Source organism: Myotis yumanensis, unplaced genomic scaffold (assembly GCF_028538775.1).
Source record: "Myotis yumanensis isolate MYYU_CA2020_CCGP unplaced genomic scaffold, mMyoYum1.0.hap1 SCAF_19, whole genome shotgun sequence".
Classification (NCBI taxonomy): Eukaryota; Metazoa; Chordata; class Mammalia; order Chiroptera; family Vespertilionidae; genus Myotis; species Myotis yumanensis.
The window spans coordinates 20,998,051-21,016,354 of record NW_027223770.1 but is presented as its reverse complement, the minus strand read 5'-3'; the positions used below and the strand labels follow the sequence as shown (position 1 = coordinate 21,016,354).

General features: G+C 49.9%; 2 protein-coding genes across 6 annotated transcripts in view; one reads left to right on the top strand and one right to left on the bottom strand.

Annotated features, from left to right (window-relative positions):
* Positions 1-10: 10 nt before the first annotated feature.
* On the bottom strand, positions 11-12,202 carry ACAD8 (acyl-CoA dehydrogenase family member 8). 2 transcript variants are annotated; one of them, XM_070400057.1, is made up of 12 exons: positions 12,011-12,202; positions 7,597-7,697; positions 7,006-7,175; positions 6,307-6,416; positions 5,547-5,623; positions 4,922-5,059; positions 3,759-3,894; positions 3,567-3,664; positions 3,344-3,427; positions 3,101-3,253; positions 2,407-2,509; positions 11-162 (listed from the first exon to the last, which is right to left on the bottom strand). In XM_070400057.1, exons 1-12 carry the CDS (start codon positions 12,117-12,119, stop codon positions 110-112), a joined length of 1,332 nt encoding a protein of 443 aa, XP_070256158.1. In that variant the 5' UTR covers positions 12,120-12,202; the 3' UTR covers positions 11-109. The 2 variants fall into 2 exon arrangements, with proteins under 2 accessions (XP_070256158.1, XP_070256159.1); XM_070400058.1 differs by lacking the exon at positions 3,344-3,427.
* A 173-nt stretch (positions 12,203-12,375) lies between these two features.
* THYN1 (thymocyte nuclear protein 1) overlaps positions 12,376-18,304 on the top strand; it is a 10,355-nt gene continuing 4,426 nt past the window's right edge. Inside the window, exons 1-8 of one of the 4 annotated variants that reach the window (XM_070400064.1) lie at positions 12,376-12,459; positions 12,592-12,675; positions 14,592-14,773; positions 15,549-15,617; positions 16,157-16,249; positions 17,001-17,096; positions 17,302-17,452; positions 17,765-17,946. In XM_070400064.1, the coding sequence (XP_070256165.1) occupies positions 12,633-12,675; positions 14,592-14,773; positions 15,549-15,617; positions 16,157-16,249; positions 17,001-17,096; positions 17,302-17,452; positions 17,765-17,880 (750 nt within the window). In that variant the 5' untranslated portion in view covers positions 12,376-12,459; positions 12,592-12,632 and the 3' untranslated portion in view covers positions 17,881-17,946. Of the gene's footprint in view, positions 12,676-14,591; positions 14,774-15,548; positions 15,618-16,156; positions 16,250-17,000; positions 17,097-17,301; positions 17,453-17,762; positions 17,947-18,304 lie in introns of those variants that run through there. The other 3 variants (XM_070400063.1, XM_070400065.1, XR_011469062.1) reach the window with 3 other exon arrangements.

The window sequence follows — 18,304 nt, the reverse complement described above, 5'->3', positions numbered from 1 at the left end:
GGCCTATGACCTTATTCATGACTCATTTGTAACAGAACCGTCCACCGGGGGCCACTCAACACCAGTTCAAGTGCACAGTCCACACCGTGGCAGAGCACCACGCCCAGCGCTACTGCTGAAGCAGGCTTCGCGAGATCAGCATCCTCATCACTTCGTTGCTGCCTGGAGGAGGGAGGAGTAAGAATGAAGGAGTGAGTAGCAGCCAAGTGGGCCTGAGAACTCGGCAGCGTCTGACCAGGGTGTGCACGCCTCGCTCAGGGTAGGCATGATGCAAACGACAATGGTTGCTTTTATCCCGGCAGGGGACCAAATTGCCACAGACCTCTCTTCAAAGTACAGAGGAAGGTCAGAAAGTGAAGAATAAATTTACTTTTACAAAGACCTCTCCTGCTCTGGCCGGTGGGGCTTAGTTGGTTGGGCATCATCCCGTGAACTGAAGGGGTTGCTGGTTTGATTCCAGGTCAGGGACGTGCCCAGGCTGTGGGCTCTGTCCCCAGTAGGGGGCATGCAGGAGGTGGCTGATGAATGTTCTCTCTCCCTCTCCCTTCCTCTCCCTATAAAAATCAATAAACTATTCTCTAAATAAATAAACCTCTCCTGATGGTAAAGTGCTTATGTTAGGTAAAAGAAGAAGAAATGGTGTATATATAGTATAATTCTATTTTTTTTAATGTACCGAAAGAAACATAGAAAAAGACCAAAGGAGATATTTTTTGGACTTACACACGAAAGGAGTCCAAATTATTAATTCTGGATGTGGAAACAGAAGTGATTTTTTTTTTTTTACTTATCCTATATTTTATAAATTTTCAAAAATAAATACACAAATTTCTTTGGTAATCAGAACGCTCAATTTTAAAAGAACAAACATTTTCCCTGACAGGGGAAGGGTGTGTGTGTGTGTGTGTGTGTGTGTGTGTCAATGGCTTGCTTCATTTTTACAATGGCTTTTAATACAAAGAGAAATAGGAACCTCTATGAGGGATGAGATCATACATCTCAAATAAAATCAAGTCTAAAATTCCTGATTTATCCAATAACAAAGTCCATGACACACAAAGTGATAAAGATCAGTGCCAGGTTTTTCCACGAGTGGATGACGTGCGGCCTGATACAAAAGTGCCTGGCTTTTCCCACTTACTCTGAGGGGGTAAAGGCTGGGTTAAATCGAGGTAAAGTTTCCTACACTCATAACGCTGGGTGAGAAAGTGACGGCAGGAGTAGAGGAGGAGACTGCAATAGAGGAGAAGACTGACTCATGTGAGCACTAGAACTGAGCATAAACATACTAGTATTTTGGGGATGAGGTGTGCGAGTATGGTTCTCAGAAAAGCAGCAGCAGCCTCACTTGGAAATTTGCTACAGGTGCGAACTCTCTGGCCACCCAAGACCCTGAGACAGAAACTCGGGTGGGGCCCAGCCACCTCTTCTCACAAGCCCTCCAGGCAACTGTCAGGCGTGCTCAGGCCTGAGAAGGCGACTTGGCAGGGCAGGAAAGCCCGAGCTCAGAGGCCTCTGCTACGCCCATGAAAGTTGTACCACATTCTTCCACTGAAAGTCACTTAGATAAGCCGCTGCCCGTCTGCTTTCCCAGCCGTGTAACAACCCTGGATACCTGCACCAGCTGGAGCCACAGTGAAGGGATTTCAAGGTGTGTGCACTGGTGTGGAGAGTGAAGGCCAATAGCTTACAGTGTAAGCCTTACACAATTCCCACCCGAACGTGTGATTACCGAGAAGATGCCCATACACTCATGACAATTTCACTGGAAAGTGCAGTAGCAACATTGACAGAAATGTCCTTTAGACCATCTGGCTGATCACCAGTTGGAAAGGCAGTGGGTGGTCACACTGGCTCCCATTTGACCTTTAAATCACTGTGCAGCCGAAACCGGTTTGGCTCAGTGGCTAGAGCGTCGGCCTGCGGGCTGAGGGGTCCCGGGTTCGACTCCGGTCAAGGGCATGTACCTGGGTTGTGGGCACATCCCCAGTGGGAGATGTGCAGGAGGCAGCTGATCGATGTTTCTCTCTCATCGATGTTTCTAACTCTCTATCTCTCTCCCTTCCTCTCTGTAAAGAGTCAATAAAATATATTTTAAAAAATAAAAAAAATAAAATAAAATAAAATAAATCACTGTGCAGAAGTCTAGGGATTCCTGAGGACCAAGTACTTTACCACAGTCAAGAATAGTCGCTGCTAGAGTTTTCAATATGTTTTCTCATGTATCACCTCAGGTTAAGCCTTCTCTAAAATTTACAAAGAAAAAGACGAGAAGAGAAGTGACTCCCAGGCTGGGGCCCTCTGGGGGCAGCACAGGCCCTCCTGGAGCAGGGCAGGAGGCGGCAGGCAGGAAGATGCCGCCGCCGGGGCCTGGCTGGTGATCCTGCGAGTGCCCTGGAGGTTTACCTTCCAGGATCTGATGAACCCTGCAGTCCCGCATGTACTGCTGGACGGCATAGTCCTTCAGGTAGCCGTAGCCTCCGTGCATCTGCAAGGCCTGGTTGCAGATCTGCAGGGGGACACAGATTAGGCATCTTTACTTCAGGAAGCCGGAACCAGTGGCTTCTCTCTCCACCCTCACCCTCAATCTGCTGCGAACTAATGTTACAAAGAACCACCTCCGGATAACCAGCCAAGCAGGAAAGGGGCTGCACGCTCTGTGGTCAGAGACAAGGGACGTCCACCTGCTGAGCAGATCAGTCCCCACCGGACAGGCAGAGCAGAAGTCCAGCTTCCTGGCTCGCAGGGAGGAGCCATCTGCAACCGCCACAGCTGGGATTCTATGAAGCTAAGGTGCCATCTAGTGGCAAAAACACAGCCTCAGTGTGGAATGGCTGTGCCCCTGACATTGTAAACACAGCACATCGGAGCAGGAGGCACTGGGCTGCTCTGCACCTTTTTCCGAAGGCAGGTCTCATCTAGCACACAACCGAAGGGCAGTGACCGAGTAACCTGCGTGGCGGCCTGGAGCAGGTGAAAAGCCAGCTGGGGCGCCCCTTGCAGGCCGTCCCGAGTTAACTTACATCCTTAAGCCCCAAGGCATCCCTGCAGCATCCCAGGAGCTGACCTAGCAGGAGAGCCAGAGCACGTCATCACTTACAGCGAAACATTCGTCTGTAGCAAAGAGCTTGGCCATGGCGCACAGGGCCACCGCATCTTCCCGCTCCTCCTGCAGGGCCACCGCCGCGCTGCGGACCATCAGCCGCGAGGCCACCAGCCTTGTGGCCATATCAGCCAGTTTGAACTGCAGGTACTAGGGCAAGAGGGGAGACGAGAACCAGTTGAGCAGGCGGCCTCCAGCAGCACCTGATCCGGGGCCTCTGTGAGGTCTCCAACGAGGCACCTTTCCTGAGTGACTCGCAGTCTCACGCCTCCTGCCTCTTGCAGAGGAAATGTGCTGCCTGGAGTCCAGTCCACTGCACTGGCCCTGCACAGACATTACTGCCTCTGGAAAAAACTACTGATAGACAGAGAGCACAGGCTCCGGCTAAGACCGGGCAGAATTCCACTCTCTGCCAGAGAACGTGGGCCACAGACCAGGTCCCGGGCTGGGACCGGGCAGTTACCTGGTTACTCGCCAGGAGCGCTCCAAACTGCTTCCGGACATTGAGGTGGTCTCGGGTGAGGACGACTGAAGCATGAGCAGCCCCAACAGAGCAAGACGCTAGGAAGGAAAGTGCAGACACTTCGACTCAGCCAGGACAGTGCTGCCCGCCCCAGCCCGCTGCCCTCCCTGCCCTCTCCCTTCGAGGTCTCACCAACATTGATCCTCCCTCCATTCAGGCCTTTCATGGCGATAAGGAAGCCTTCCCCCTCGTTCCCAATTCTGTTGGCCGCAGGGACAGCACAGTCTTCAAAGATGACGGCGCGGGTTGGCTGCGAGTTCCACCCCACCTGGCAACACACAGTTGCTGGTGTAAAGCTCTTAGCTCAGCGGTTCTCAACCTGTGGGTCCCGACCCCTTTGGCGGTCGCACGACCCTTTCACAGGGGTCGCCTAAGACCATCCTGCATATCAGATATTTACATTACGATTCATAACAGTAGCAACATTACAGTTATGAAGTAGCAACGAAAATAATTTTATGGTTGGGTCACAACATGAGGAACTGTATTTAAAGGGCCAGAAGGTTGAGAACCACTGTCTTAGCTGCACAATGTTTTAAATATGCCAAGTCCAAGCACGTGCTGGCAGGACAGAGATTCACGGAGCAGGGAGGGGCAAAGGCCAGTGGCTCGGGTCCCCAGAAGTCTATTTAGGGGCTATCTCATTACCTGACTTCTCCCCAAAGGTCCTACTAACCGTAACAGTACATATCGCAGGTACATGACTGTGCCAGTCATCTGGCCTAACAAATCTGAATGGGCCTCACCCTAATTACCAGCCAGTTACATAATTACAGCTACACTATTCACGGCTTGGCAATGAGCTTCTCAATCCTCGCAATGTCTTCTCAAAGCACCATGGGAATTCTCTCCCTGTGAGCATGGCTGAAATACCCACAGTCATCTCCAATGAGTTATGCTTCATTTTTACGTAAAGAAGAAAAGCGGCCCATCTACATCATTCCTGAGACTTCTAGTCAACTCCAGGTCTTCCATACATATATATCCTTGGGATAACAGAAGCCGGATAAGAAATACAGGCCACAATGGCAAGAGGAGAGATGACAGAGAAATCACTCACATTGTAGCAACAGGCAGCTGTTGACTGACGGGCAAACTGCCACTTTCACCAGTGGCCTAGAGTTTTGTTGACGGTGCCTTATTCTATTTTATATGTCCCCGTCAAAATCCTACTAGAAGCAACTGCCTCCAAGGCCAGCTGGAAAACATGAGACGCTACTTCGTCAAACAGAGCGGAGCGTGCTCTGGCAGGGGCGTCTCATAGCTTGAATCGCTTCTTGTCAATAGGCACTTACCTTTTTTTCCTTCTTGCCAAAGCTGAGGCCAGGGGTCCCCTTCTCAACCACTATGCACGAGATGCCTTTGGGGCCTGGTCCTCCCGTTCGGCACATGACCACATAGGTGTCCGACTCCCCTCCACCACTGATGAAGGCCTGTGGGGGGGCAGGGGGTGTGCACAGGTATCAAGGACGCCTGGGTTCTCAGAGCCCGCCATTCGGGAAAACACCTGGGGGCCTCCTGACCACAGGACACTAAGACAAGCATGTCAAACTCGTGGCTAGTGGGCCGCAGGCCTCGTTTAATGCGGTCCGCCGGCCGCGAGTTTGACATACTTGCGCTAAGAGGTACAATGGCACAGATATAAGAAGGGGCAAAAAAGACACTGCACTGACTGGAAAAGCAGGGAGCCAGCTGATGGGACCATAAGAAGCATAGACAAAAGTGGATGAAATGACCTGGAACCAGACCAGCAGAGACAGAAACAGGGAAGGCGAATAAAGGGAAGCGGGTCAGAGGCTCTCTTCCCAACGTGTGAAAATCCTACGGGAATATCAACTGGCAGACAGCAAGGACCCAGGCGCTGTCAGCAAGAAGATGGGAACAATCTCAAGTGGTTCTGGGAGGAGAGCATGCTGGTACCTTGGAGCCATTGAGGACGTAATGATCTCCTTGCCTTTTAGCTGAGGTCAAAAGGGAGGCAGCATCGCTCCCACTTCCTAAGGCAGGGATCGGAGAGAAAGCAGAGGGTGGGGCGGAGAAAGTCAGTGAACTGAAGGGAGCTCCAGCTTGTTCCCATCTCCTAGGAAACCTTCCCATATAAACAAACTTAGAGTTTGGTCCTTTAAAATCCAGACGGCCGAAGGAACTCTCTGTGCTGGGTAAACACCGCATATACAGTCAGACTGTATCCATCTTCATCTCACTAGCTTACGGTGAGCCTCCTAGAACAGCGGTCGCCAACCTTTCAGACCTCACGGACCACCAGTGGTCCTCGGACCACCGGTTGGCGACCGCCATCCTAGAAGGAGCCTGGAGAAACCATGCCCTCGAGGCTTCTTAGTCTGTAACATCAAGTCATGACAATCTGTTCCTCTTAGCAAGTACCGGGTTCTGTGTATCAATGGGCTAAGGCGGTGGTCGGCAAACTCATTAGTCAACAGAGCCAAATATCAACAGTATAACGATTGAAATTTCTTTTGAGAGCCAAATTTTTTAAACTCAAACTATATAGGTAGGTACATTTTTATTTATTTAATTAGGGTACTCCTAAGGCTTAGGAAGAGCCACACTCAAGGGGCCAAAGAGCCGCATGTGGCTCGAGAGCCGCAGTTTGCCGACCACGAGGAGTGCTCAGTGACCGTACTTGAGTGCTATCTCACCTGTAGACCGGCAAACCCACCTGGCTCAGTGAGGCAGTAGGAAGCAAACTTCTCCATGGTGCAGAGTGCTGGGCAAAACCGGTGCCTCTGTTCCTCGTTGCCAAAGGTATCGATCATCCAGACACACATGCTGACAGGCACAGCAAGAAGGGAAGGCATTCACAGAGATAAAGATGGAAAAGGAAATGGGAGGGGGCAGGGGAGGGGGAAAAGGAACAAAGGCAGGAAGGGAGACGGAAGCAGAAGAGAGAGTGAGAAGGGAAAAGTCACAATTGAGGCAATTCGACTTTAATGGAAAGGCCTGGATTAGGAACCTATTCCTGGAACTCGTCTCGCCCAGAGACAACCAAGGCTAAGTATTTCTCGCTTGGATGTTCACGCTGCTTCTAATTAGGCCAACGGAGCTCCCTAGAATTCACAGAGCTTCCTGTACTTTCCCAAAGTCCCGGAGGTTTCCTCTGGGGGCTGAGGAACAGGGGAGCAGGGCCCTGATGGGTGTGTGGCCCCTCTCCACCTAGGCCGTGGGGGAAGGCAGGAGGCCCGACTCTCTGAGAACATACAAGATAACAGACGAGAGGCCAGCAGGCAGCAGAAGGCCTCCTGTGAAAGAAGCACTTTAACAGTCTGGTTCTGGAAAGATCAACCTTTTCCTTTTTTATCGGAAACTTCCTAGTCAACCCAGGTGAGACCTCGCTGTGCTTTTCAGGTGCGGCACTCACTTGTGGATGCTGATGTAGGCGGTGGTGCTGGTGCAGCCCGTCGCCAAGGCTTCAAAGATGACAGAGGCATCCAGCCGGGACAGTCCAGACCCACCGATGTCCGTGCGTACGTAGACCCCACCAAAGCCTAGCTGGGCTGCCTTCCGCATCATGTCCACGGGGAACAGTTCCTATGTACAAGAAAGAGGGGTCCGCAGGGAGTGAGCCACGGGTGGACTTTTCTTTAGAGGGCTCACGGAGGGGTTAAGATGGTTGAGTTTGGGGGATTCTCTCCACTTAGTATGCCCATCTGTCATCTCTGCCGGGATATCAGCTAAAATGCGTTCTGTGAGAACCAGTTTTCTGGCGTTAACGTTTCTTTCATTATCTACAACTGCCTTGGTTTTAGAAGTGGTCTGAATCTTTGCACAGTGTAAACTGAACAAAACAAAACAGGTGCATGCAAGATGAGGAGGGTGCCTCGAGGAAAGGAATCACGTCGTTACCAGCACTCACACGCACAGGTGGGGATTAAACACCTAACGCTTAGGACTACAAGTCGAGGAAGAAGAGGCAATTGTTGGAACATCGGGCCACAAGGAAAACTCCTACCTTCTGGTCCCACTCGGCCATATGGGGAGCCATCTCCCGGGCTGCAAAGTCAAAGGCCACTTTCTGATATCCTTTCTGTTCTTCATTTAGTCCGATGGAAGCTGTGGGCAAGATTGCACGCATGCAGTTCCAGAACAGGGGTCCGGGAAGAGGACCGCTAACTAGGGTCACCAGGAAGGTGGGATGGTGGACTTGCTACAGCATTTCCCATACACAGTCCTTCCCGTAACGCCCAAAGACAGACCTCACCCACCATCAATCAGTTCTGTTGGTGTAGTGTCACCTTTCTCCTTCTTCCTTTACTCCCAAGTGGATCAGCTGACTTTATTTACCTACCAGTTTATTCTTTCAACACTCTTATCTCTTCCTCCTCATAAATTTCACATCCTATATAATAAAAGGCTATTATGCAAATTGACTGAATGGCGGAATGACCGGTTGCTATGATGCGCACTGATCACCAGGGGGCAGACGCTCAATGCAGGAGCTGCCCCCTCGTGGTCAGTGTGCTCCCACAGGGGGCGTGCCGCTCAGCCAGAAGCCAGGCTCACAGTTGGTGAGCTCAGCAGTGGTGGTGGGAGCCTCTCCCGCCTCCGTGGCAGGCAGACATTCTCCGAGGGCTCCTGGACTGCGAGAGGGTGCAGGCCAAGCTGAGGGACCCCCGTGGGTGCACAAATTTTGTGCACCAGGTCTCTAGTTGAAATAATAATAAACACACACTGACCCTCAAATCACGGCAAACATATTTTTCCTTTAGGATGTCCTACCTGTTCTGTGTTAGTGTCCTGGGAAAACCCTGCCCTATCTATGTATGCTGGTACCTGTCCATAGCTGTCCATCTGTACCAACATTCACTTTAAAAGATCAATTGGGGCCAAAACCGGTTTGGCTCAGTGCATAGAGCGTCGGCCTGCGGACTGAAGGGTCCCGGGTTCAATTCCGGTCAAGGGCATGTACCTGGGTTGCGGACACATCCCCAGTGGGAGATATGCAGGAGGCAGCTGATCGATGTTTCCCTCTCATCGATGTTTCTAACTCTCTATCTCTCTCCCTTCCTCTCTGTAAAAAATCAATAAAATATATTTAAAAATAAAAAAATAAAAAATAAATAGAAGATCAATTGGGAAAGGAAAAGCTGTATACTTTGGCGAACGTTGCAAATTAGGACAAGGTCGCTCACTGAGAAGTGTTGATGGAAGCGTTTCAGTGCTGAAAGCATGGCTAAGGCCTAACTAAAAATCTGTGTTCACCCATGGACTGGGAATTCTCAGAACACTCTCTATATTAACTATCGGTGCTGTGACTGAGTAACTCCTTCACTGCTAGCTCTAAGATACTTAGAAGCTAAGGACAACGAATAACTGAGCAGCACCAATGGGAGAAGTTTCTGAAGAGCCTAAACACCGCGTGGAAGACTGCACCCCGTGTATTTCATCAGGGGTGGTACCCTCCGGGAGGAAGATACCTGCGTCTGCCTGCTTAAAACAGTGACTATTCGATTTACAGTATCATTACAAGTTTTTCTTAGCCAGTCAGTTCCCCTCATGACATGAACATTATGTATTTTTCACAACTTTTTAGAAAACTGCACCGAGTGAGAGAGAGGAGTGACTTGGAAAGCAGAGCTTGCAAGTCAACCAGCTAGCGAAGTAAGATCTAAAATACGTTTCCTGTTTGGCAAGGTAGTGCAGACTTTAAAATTAAACTGACTTCAGTGCCGCCCTAGCAGGTTTGGCTCAATGGATAGAGCGTCAGCCTGCGGACTGAAGGGTTCCAGGTTGGATTCCGGTCAAGGACATGTATGTATCTAAGCTGCAGGCTCCTGGTAGGGGCCGGTGCAGGAGGCAACCAGTCGATGTGTTTCAAACACATCGATGTTTCTCTCTGTCTTTCCCACTCTCTCCCACTCTCTCTAAAAACCAATGGAAAAATAACCTCAGGTGAGGATTAACAAAAACAAACAAAATAAATACTTCAGTGCCTAACACCAATGCACAGCCCTTCCGGCAGGGAGCATGTCCAGGTGGCAGAGTTCCTCTGGGGCAGTGCTGGGCACCTCCCGTGTGAGGCAAGTGGAAAAAGAGTCCAAATGAGACAAGGAAAGCCTTCACTGTACAGCAACTGAAGTACAATAAGTAAGGGGTGAAAACACACAAAGAAAAGCTCCCAATAATATGAATCTTTAAATGCATCCACAGTACAGAATCAATATCCTATTCAAGAATCTTGGTGTCCAAGGAATCTTGGCGTGGGAAGGTGCAGCACCGCACAAGGAATTAGTCATGTGCGCTCTGGTTCTGAAATGATTAACCCTGCAACGTCCATAAGTCAGGTGCAGCTCGAATCTCAGTTATCACAGCGTAAAACGAGGGGCTCCACTAGACACAAAATAAATTTCCTCGTGTGTAAAATGATAGTATCTGCCAAAGGAGGACACTTTAGATAAAGGCATAGTAAATACTGAAATATCATAAAACCAGCTTTCTTAAAAATCATTTTTCACATTAAAATATGCAATGAAACAATGAGAAACTTTTGTTGATCGCTTCCATGAATTTGATATTTTAACATGCAGGACGATCAGCTGCCTCCTGCACACTCCCCACTGGGTATATGCCCCCAACCAAGGTACATGCCCTTGACGGGAATCGAACCTGGGACTCTTGAGTCCCCACTATCCACTGAGCCAAACCAGTTAGGGCTCACCTGGGAATCTTTTTAAAATCCTGATTTCTGGGCCTCATCCTCCGGAAATTCTGTTTCTTTGTTACTCATGTTGTGGCCCCACCCCATAACAAAGAAACAGAATTTCCGGAGGATGAGGCCCAGAAATCAGGATTTTAAAAAGATTCCCAGGTGATTCTAATGTGCAGCCAAGGTTGAGAACCACTGCTGTTTAACAAGTTCTAGTGCTGACCGGGGCAGCACCTTGTGAAGGTGGTTTAGGACACTGAGAGGTAAACAGTCTCCTAGTCCTTAGTGCAGCGGTTCTCAACCTGTGGGTCGCGACCCCTTTGGGGGTCAAACCACCCTTTCACAGGGGTCGCCTAAGACCATCGGAAAAACATATATAATTACATATTGTTTTTGTGATTCATCACTATGCTTTAATTATGTTCAATTTGTAACAATGAAATTGTGGGTCACCACAACATGAGGAACTGTATTAAGGGGTCCCGGCATTAGGAAGGTTGAGAACCACTGGTCTAAGGGCTTCGCAGACTGCTGTCAGCCTGGCTCCTCGCCCTCCCTGTTATTCACACCTACGCTACCTGCCTGACCCCTGAAGACACTCAGCTCCGTAAACTGGTCGTTTCCCACTTGCAATATTCCCTTTTCTTTTAGGAATGTTCGACAGTAAAAGTGTTTTCTAGCTACCGATGTCAAGGTATAAAGTCTGATTAGCAAATCTTGCATTACCTAGAGCTCTTGTCCCTCTATTGCCACCAGCACCAGGCTTTTTACATTCTTACTGCCTTTATGACCTGTTGTTATGATTTAAAAACAAAAAACACCACCACCACCACCAAAGTCACGGCTTTCGGCACCTAAGCACCCACTCCTTATCGAAACGCAGGGCTGGTAACAGAGTTGTGAGGGTAAATGTAAGGCCCTGAGCTATTGTACTTATTTCATAAGTCAACTTATGAAACATATCAAGGGGTTGATAACAGACACCAAGTTTAAGGAAGGTCGGCACAACAAAGGAAAGGCATTAGCCGCGAGGAGTGAGCTGTATTCGCTGCAAAGCACTTTCATAGCTCCAACTAGCGCCAGAGGACCCCGCGTGCTAGGAAGACACTGTCAGCCAAGAATCTGCAAGTGCCTCCAGAGCAGAGCAGCGATTTTCAACCTTTTTCATCTCATGGCACATAGACTAATTGCTAAAACTCTGCCGCACTCCATATATACATGGAGGTATAATTTGGATCCATTCACACCGACGGCTATTGCTGTGTCGGCTGTTACCACTTCTTTATCTGCAATCTAAGGAGAAAGAGGTCAATGCCCGTGACTAAGCAGTCCAAGTACTGCATGTTTTAGACATTCCGGTGGGAAATCGCTGCTCCAGGCGGTGCGGAGGGCGGCGAAAAGGACGGGGCTCAGGAACCGTGAGGCCTGGACCACACGGTTCAGAGCCGGCTCCGCCACCATGTCTGCCCGAGGAGGAGGGAGAGGTAGCAGGCGAGGCCGAGGGGCGCAACAGGCTGACGGAGGTCCGAGAGCGCAAAGTCCGCTCGGGGGCCACCCAGGTGGATCGGATAGGGTGACCGCCACGGGTGACAGGCGGCAGGGGGAGCCGTTCTGGGGGGACCGCGGCGCCGACCTCCCGGGGCAACAGCGCGCTCCGCGGGCGCGGAGACCATGGCCCAAGCCCGGGCCCCGGACACCTGTTCCCCAGGGGGAGCCTTACGGTCGATGCAGGAGACCAGGCTCCGGTGGCCGCGCTCGGCGGGAGCCCGGGCACCGCCGCGAGGGCAGCAGAGCCGCGCTCCGAGTCTCAGGCCGCTGCTCCGCCACATCGCTCCGCTCCCAGCTCCGGCCAGGGCCCGAGAGCTCCTGACCTAGGCGGGCCCTCGCCGCCCAACCCCGCGGCAGCAGCCCCATTCCCGGCTACGGCCCTGCCCCGCACGCTGGGGGCCGTGGTGCACTCTGGGAGTTGTAGTGCACTCTGGGGGCAGCCGCTCTCCCGGCGGCCCCATGCGATCTGGACTCAAGCGGGTCTGCGTCAGGAGCAGGAACTACAACTCCCAGAGATCCCTGCGGCCTGAGGTTCGGAAGGATGCGCGTTGAAGGGCCTGTCTGCGGACTAGTGTGTTGGGTTCTAGAGAGAATGGCGAACGAATGAGCAAGTTGGCCGAGGAAAGTCGGAGAAAGTTTAGGGGTTAGGTTAAGCGAGATAGAAAGTGGGGGTGTAGATAATTGGAGAAGGATTTGAGGGGTGGGAACCCAGTCTCTGGGGGCAAGTGCAGAGCTGCCTCTTGTGTCTCGTAGATTCCAGAATCTTCCGCTCTTGAGCCCGGTGCAGGGAGACCATGCCGAGACCCAGGAAGAGGCTGCATGGGACTGCTGGGCAAGGTGAGCTTGCACCCGGGCTGCAAAAAGGCAGCCTCCCAGAGAACGTTTCTAGGGTGTTGAATACTGTTCACTTCCACTTCCTGCTTGTGGGGAGAGTCCTCTGTGATCCTCCACCTTCTCTACTCCCTGCCAGGCTGATACCCAGAGCCCCTCTGCTTGTTTGTTCATTCAAGCAGTAGCTGTTTGTTAAGCACACAAAATATTTGTGATACAGAGTGGCATGTACTAAGGTCAGTAAGGTAGTTCCTGCCCTGGCCGGTGTGGCTCAGTTGGCTGGAGCATCACCCTGTACACTGCAAGGTCGCAGGTTTGATTGAGTCTTGGCACATAACCAGTCTGGGGTGGAGGGTGAGGTTGGGGATGACAGGTGAGGGGGTGGTGGGGATGGAATGCCTGTGGGAGGCAACCCATGGATGTTTCCCTCCCTTCCTTCCTCTCTCTAAATATCAATGAAAAGATAACCTCCGTGAGAGTTTAAAGAAAAAAAGAATATAGTTCCTGCTCTCGGAAAATGCAGACAAGTGAAAGGGTCCCGGAAACTGTATCGCTAGGTGTGAGAGCAGGGAGGAATCACCGGGAAGTTCTTGAGAAGGAAGTGGAATTTGAGACTAGCCTTCAAGCATGGGAAGGCTTTCCACAGGCCGAGAAAACAAGGTGTCCTTTTTATATTCGCAAGGATAAGTGGCATTCTGAGTAGATGAATAGCAGGAACAAAACAAGGTAGAGAAGGTACCTCTGTGGGGAATGGCAGTGTTATTTACCAACACATGGGTGTTTAGCGTGCCCCTTAAAGGGACCACTAGGAACCGGGCTAGGAATGCTCAGGGCATTAGCTATCCATAAGTGGTATTTAGTGATGACTGATAGGAGGAGCTTTGACTTGATTCAGAGACTGTGAATCGAGTGTCATAAAGTGTGGATTCAGAAAGCCCAGAGTGATTACTGGTTATGTAATCTGGGCTATATTTTCCAGATGCATAAATCATCCCATAGAATATATAGATTAACTGAATTACAGTTAGGGTAACAGAGCTTAGGGTCTGTCATGTAGTAAGAATGTCACAACTGCTAGCTACTGAGTTCCTACTATGTCCCAGGCACATTTTCTCTAATTCTCTTAGGATGACATCCAGTCTTTATCACGTCTATAAAGTCCTGAATGAGTTGTTTCTTCCAACTTCTGTTGACACCCTCAAGGAGCAAAAAAGATCAGGCCACAAAAGCACACTGATCGAGCAGGAAGTATGAGATGATGATAATTATTGCTAACATTCATTATAATGCCAGGCACTGTCTAAGGCCCTTGTTTCTATTATTTTTCAAAACAAGTCCATGTAGTAGGGGCTTACTTTTCCTCATTGGAGAGGATAGCTTCAGCAAAGACAGAGAGTGAGGAAGGGAAGGAAAAACACTGATTTACAAGGGGTGGGGAACCTTTTTTCTGTCAGGAGCCATTTGGATATTTAGAACATCATTCGCAGGCCATACAAAATTACCAACTTGAAAATCAGCCTGCTATGTTTGTTCAAACATTTAATTAACTCACCCCTAATGCCTTGGCAGGGCCAGACCAAATGATTTCTCAGGCCTTATGTGGCCCAAAGGCCGGATGTTCCCCACCCCTGACTTAATTAATGTATGCCCAAGTACTCTGCTAGGACCCTTCATTTTAAACCACAACCATGGAAGGTATTCTTACCCCCATTGAATGGATGTTCCAAAGATAGCCTGTGAGGTAGGCATTCTTCTTCCATGATTGTAGATAAGAAATACGTTCAGTAGTTGAGCTGCCACTGCTGCTAACTGAGAGATCCAGGATTTGAATCCGGTCTGACTCCAAAGTCTATGCTTTCGCCACAATGGAAGCTTACCTCTCAGCAGTCATAACAGCTCTCGTCTTGCTTCTCCTCTGGCAGACAAGGAGGGACCAACAGGAAAGCGTACCAAGACTAAGAACCCTGGTGAGGCACCAACTACGGTGGAGAAATCCAGGCCTCAGGAGACTTCAGCCCTTAAAAAATGTGGGAACAATGTAAGCAGCTACTGGCTGATGAAGTCAGAGCCAGAAAGCCGCCTGGAGAAAGGTGTGGATGTGAAGGTGAGACCATGTCCCTGCCTCCCAATCCCATCAAGTTGTTTGGTTTTGCTTTTTTTAAAATAAGAAATGAACATGGGACACCACACGGTTCCATTACCAACTTCTTTTTGAAGGGTAGGGAACAGGTAACAAGGAATAAAATCAGCAGGACTTACTACCATCCACTGTCTTTTTTGTGAATCCTCTGTCTAGGGCAGGGATGGCAAACTTTTTCTGTCAAGGGCCAGACAGCAGATATCTTAAGCTCTCTGGTCTTAGAGCTGCTGTTGCAACTCTGCTGTCGCAAGAACGTGGCGTAGACAGAAAGGTAAACAAATGGTGTGGCTGTGTTCCAGTGAAACTGTATTTACAAAACCGGGCTTAGGGATAGATTTGGCCTGAAGGCTGTAGTTTGCCAACCCAATTGCTTTTCTCTTGCTACCTGTCAAACATTATCTCACACTGATCCAGGGAATGAATGTAAAGCAATTTAAAAATAGCCCAGAGGAAACAGATATAGATAACATTTTAATATGTCCAATACAAATAACTAGCAGATTACTTCATGCTCTGAATTTTCCATTTAACTAATCCTCTTAGTTAGCAAAGTTAAGTAACACAAAGCTCACTTAATATTCGCCCCATACAGGTGCCTCTCTAGAGCTATTTCCCGGTAAACTCCTTACTCCCACTGTAGCTGGAGCACCCGCAGTGTTTGGGAGGGAGTGGTCAGCTTCCCTGTATTACCAATGGGCCCAGGATTATTTAACGAATGACTTTCTTTCCTGTCGCCTAGTTCAGCATTGAGGATCTCCAAGCCCAGCCCAAGCAGACGACATGCTGGGATGGTGTTCGCAACTATCAGGTAAGCTGAGACCTGGAGTGGGAGGAATGCCTGCCTCCTTCTTAGGCCTTATGCAGAAGCAAAATCTCAGCCAAGGTTGCTTTTCCCCAGAACCCAAACCTAAGAATGTCCTCAAAAATAATCACTCAGATTGCATGCAACTTACAAATGGTGTGTGTTTTAGCCAGCGTCGCGATACAAGTCTGGGTATCTTGGCAAAGGCAAGAACTGAACTGGGGGGATGCACAGACTGGGTGGTTCAGTTGGTTGGAATGTCGCCCCGAACACCAACAGGTGGATTCGATTCCCAGTCGGGGAACATACCTAGGTTGTGGGTAGGATCGCCAGTCAGGGCGTGTATAGGAGGCAACCGATTGATGTCTCTCTCTCTTTTTCTCTCCCTCTCTAAGTATACCCACTGGGGAGGATTCAGAAAAAATTGAATTTGGGGAAACTACGGTAAAGGAAAACTCACCTAATAAAAGCAGACAAGTTCTGCTAACACTAGCGTTTTCCAGCGGGTGGGGAGCATAGTTCTTGTTTCTGCTTCCCTGGGGCAGGCCCGGAACTTCCTGAGAGCCATGAAGCTGGGGCAAGAAGCCTTCTTCTACCACAGTAACTGCAAAGAGCCAGGCATTGCAGGACTTGTGAAGGTGAGTTGTACAGGCTTGGGTCTGCATCCCTCCCCCTTCAGGAGCACTCACTCAGGTAGATAGATTCAAAGGGTGAACACCCCAATAGGTAGCCAAAAAAGTGTCCTCCTCCCATCGCTGCCCTCACAGGAATATGGGACATGCCCTGGCCCTGTCATGTGACCAGGACTACGACAAGACAGGCCTTCATCTCAGGTCCCAGACGTTTCTCCATTGCTATACCTTGGTTTTTTCACTCAAAAACAAGCCTGATGGTAGCTCTTCCGAGCCAGGTGTTATCAGGATAAAATTATTAACCAACAGTAACCTTTAATATTTGGTTTTAGAATATACTTTTAAGATTTTTGTTAAGATGGGGTTGACATCCGTTTGCCTTAGACCGTGTATTATTTCCAGACTAGAGGCCCAGTGCACAAAATTCATGCATGGGTAGGGTCCCTACGCCTGGCTGGCCATCAGGGCCTATCGGGGCCTTCCAGCTGCTGGCCAGGGCCTTCCTTCGTTCTGCGCCACCCCCTGGTGGTCAGCATATGTCATAGCGAGTGATCGAATTCCCAGTCGAACTCCCAAGGGGACACTTTGCATATTAGCCTTTTATATATATATAGATATCTGAGCCCCCATTGGCTCTAAAGCAAGGCAGATGGGATAAGAACGTGCAGGGCCAGAAGTGACAGTTGGACTTGGATGAAAGAATTGCCATGGAGCTGACTACATAGGCAAGTGATTGGAGACTTGGTTTTGGTTTCAGATTGTGAAGGAGGCTTACCCAGACCACACACAGTTTGAGAAAAGCAACCCCCATTATGATCCATCCAGCAAAAAAGACAACCCCAAATGGTCCATGGTAAAGATGATTTTTCCTACTTCACGAGGGGAAGGATGGACAGAGAGGGAGGAAGAAGGCTGGGGGAGGTGTGTTTGTGACAGGTGACAGAGCTCAGCTCTGACTCGGACGGGGCTATCCCGACTTTGGAGAACAGAACACCTGCAAGCAGCTAACACAGCGGACAGAGTCCAGAGTCCTTCTGTCCCACACACTTGTCGTGCAGGTGGATGTCCAGTTCGTTCGGATGATGAAGCGTTTCATTCCCCTGGCCGAGCTCAGGACCCATCACCAAGCTCACAAAGCCACCGGTGGGCCTTTACAGCACATGGCGCTCTTCACTCTCCAGAGGCTCTCGGTTCAGCCCCTGACCCGAGGTAAGACGGGCCCCGTCCTCAGTCACCCGCATGCCAGAGTGGCGCTGGCAACTCACATTTGCTAACTGCCCAGACCTGGGCACAGTACTTACCCTGCGTCTGTCTCCTCACCTGTATTGTCCCTGCGGGAGGAGGTATGTCCTGAGTCGCCCGTCACTGTGTACGCAGTGCCCAGCAGTGCGTGCGTGGCACATAGTAACGCACTCCATAAGTGGGTTTTGAATAACACGAGCGATGCTTAGCTTAGCTTCCCCGTTCAAGGGGAGACACAAGACCTAATTCTTCCTTTCTTTTTCCCCTTTTTTGGTAGAGGAGTTCGATTTTATTTTGAGCCTGGAGGAAAAGGAACCAAGTTAGCCGAGATACTTGCTGGAATGGGCAAGACGTTACTCCAAAGACAACAGGGTGTGGGGAGGCTTGCTCGTTAGGTTCATCTGAGGTTGTGTCCATAGGTGGGTTTTCTGTACTTTTCTCAATAAAACACTAATATCAGAGCTGGCAAGTGTTTCTTCTCCAGCAGCACTGGGTGGTGATACTCCACTGCACGTCCTTAACCTGCGGGCTGGCTATTTACCCCGTGGCACATGCAGGGCTACCTCTGTCATCTTCCTTCACAAGCAAATAAAAGGGTATGGGGCTCTGCCTGTTAATACCCACTGAAATGAACTTTTGTCTTTTTAATTTATTTTTTTGTATATTTTTATTGATTTGAGAGGGAGGGAGGGAGAGATAGAAACATCGATCGGCTGTCTCCTACATGCCTCCCCCCCGCCCCCCGCAACTGGGGATCAAGTCTGTAACCCAGGCATGTGCCCTGACAGGGAATCGGACCTGCAACCTCTTGGTGCATGG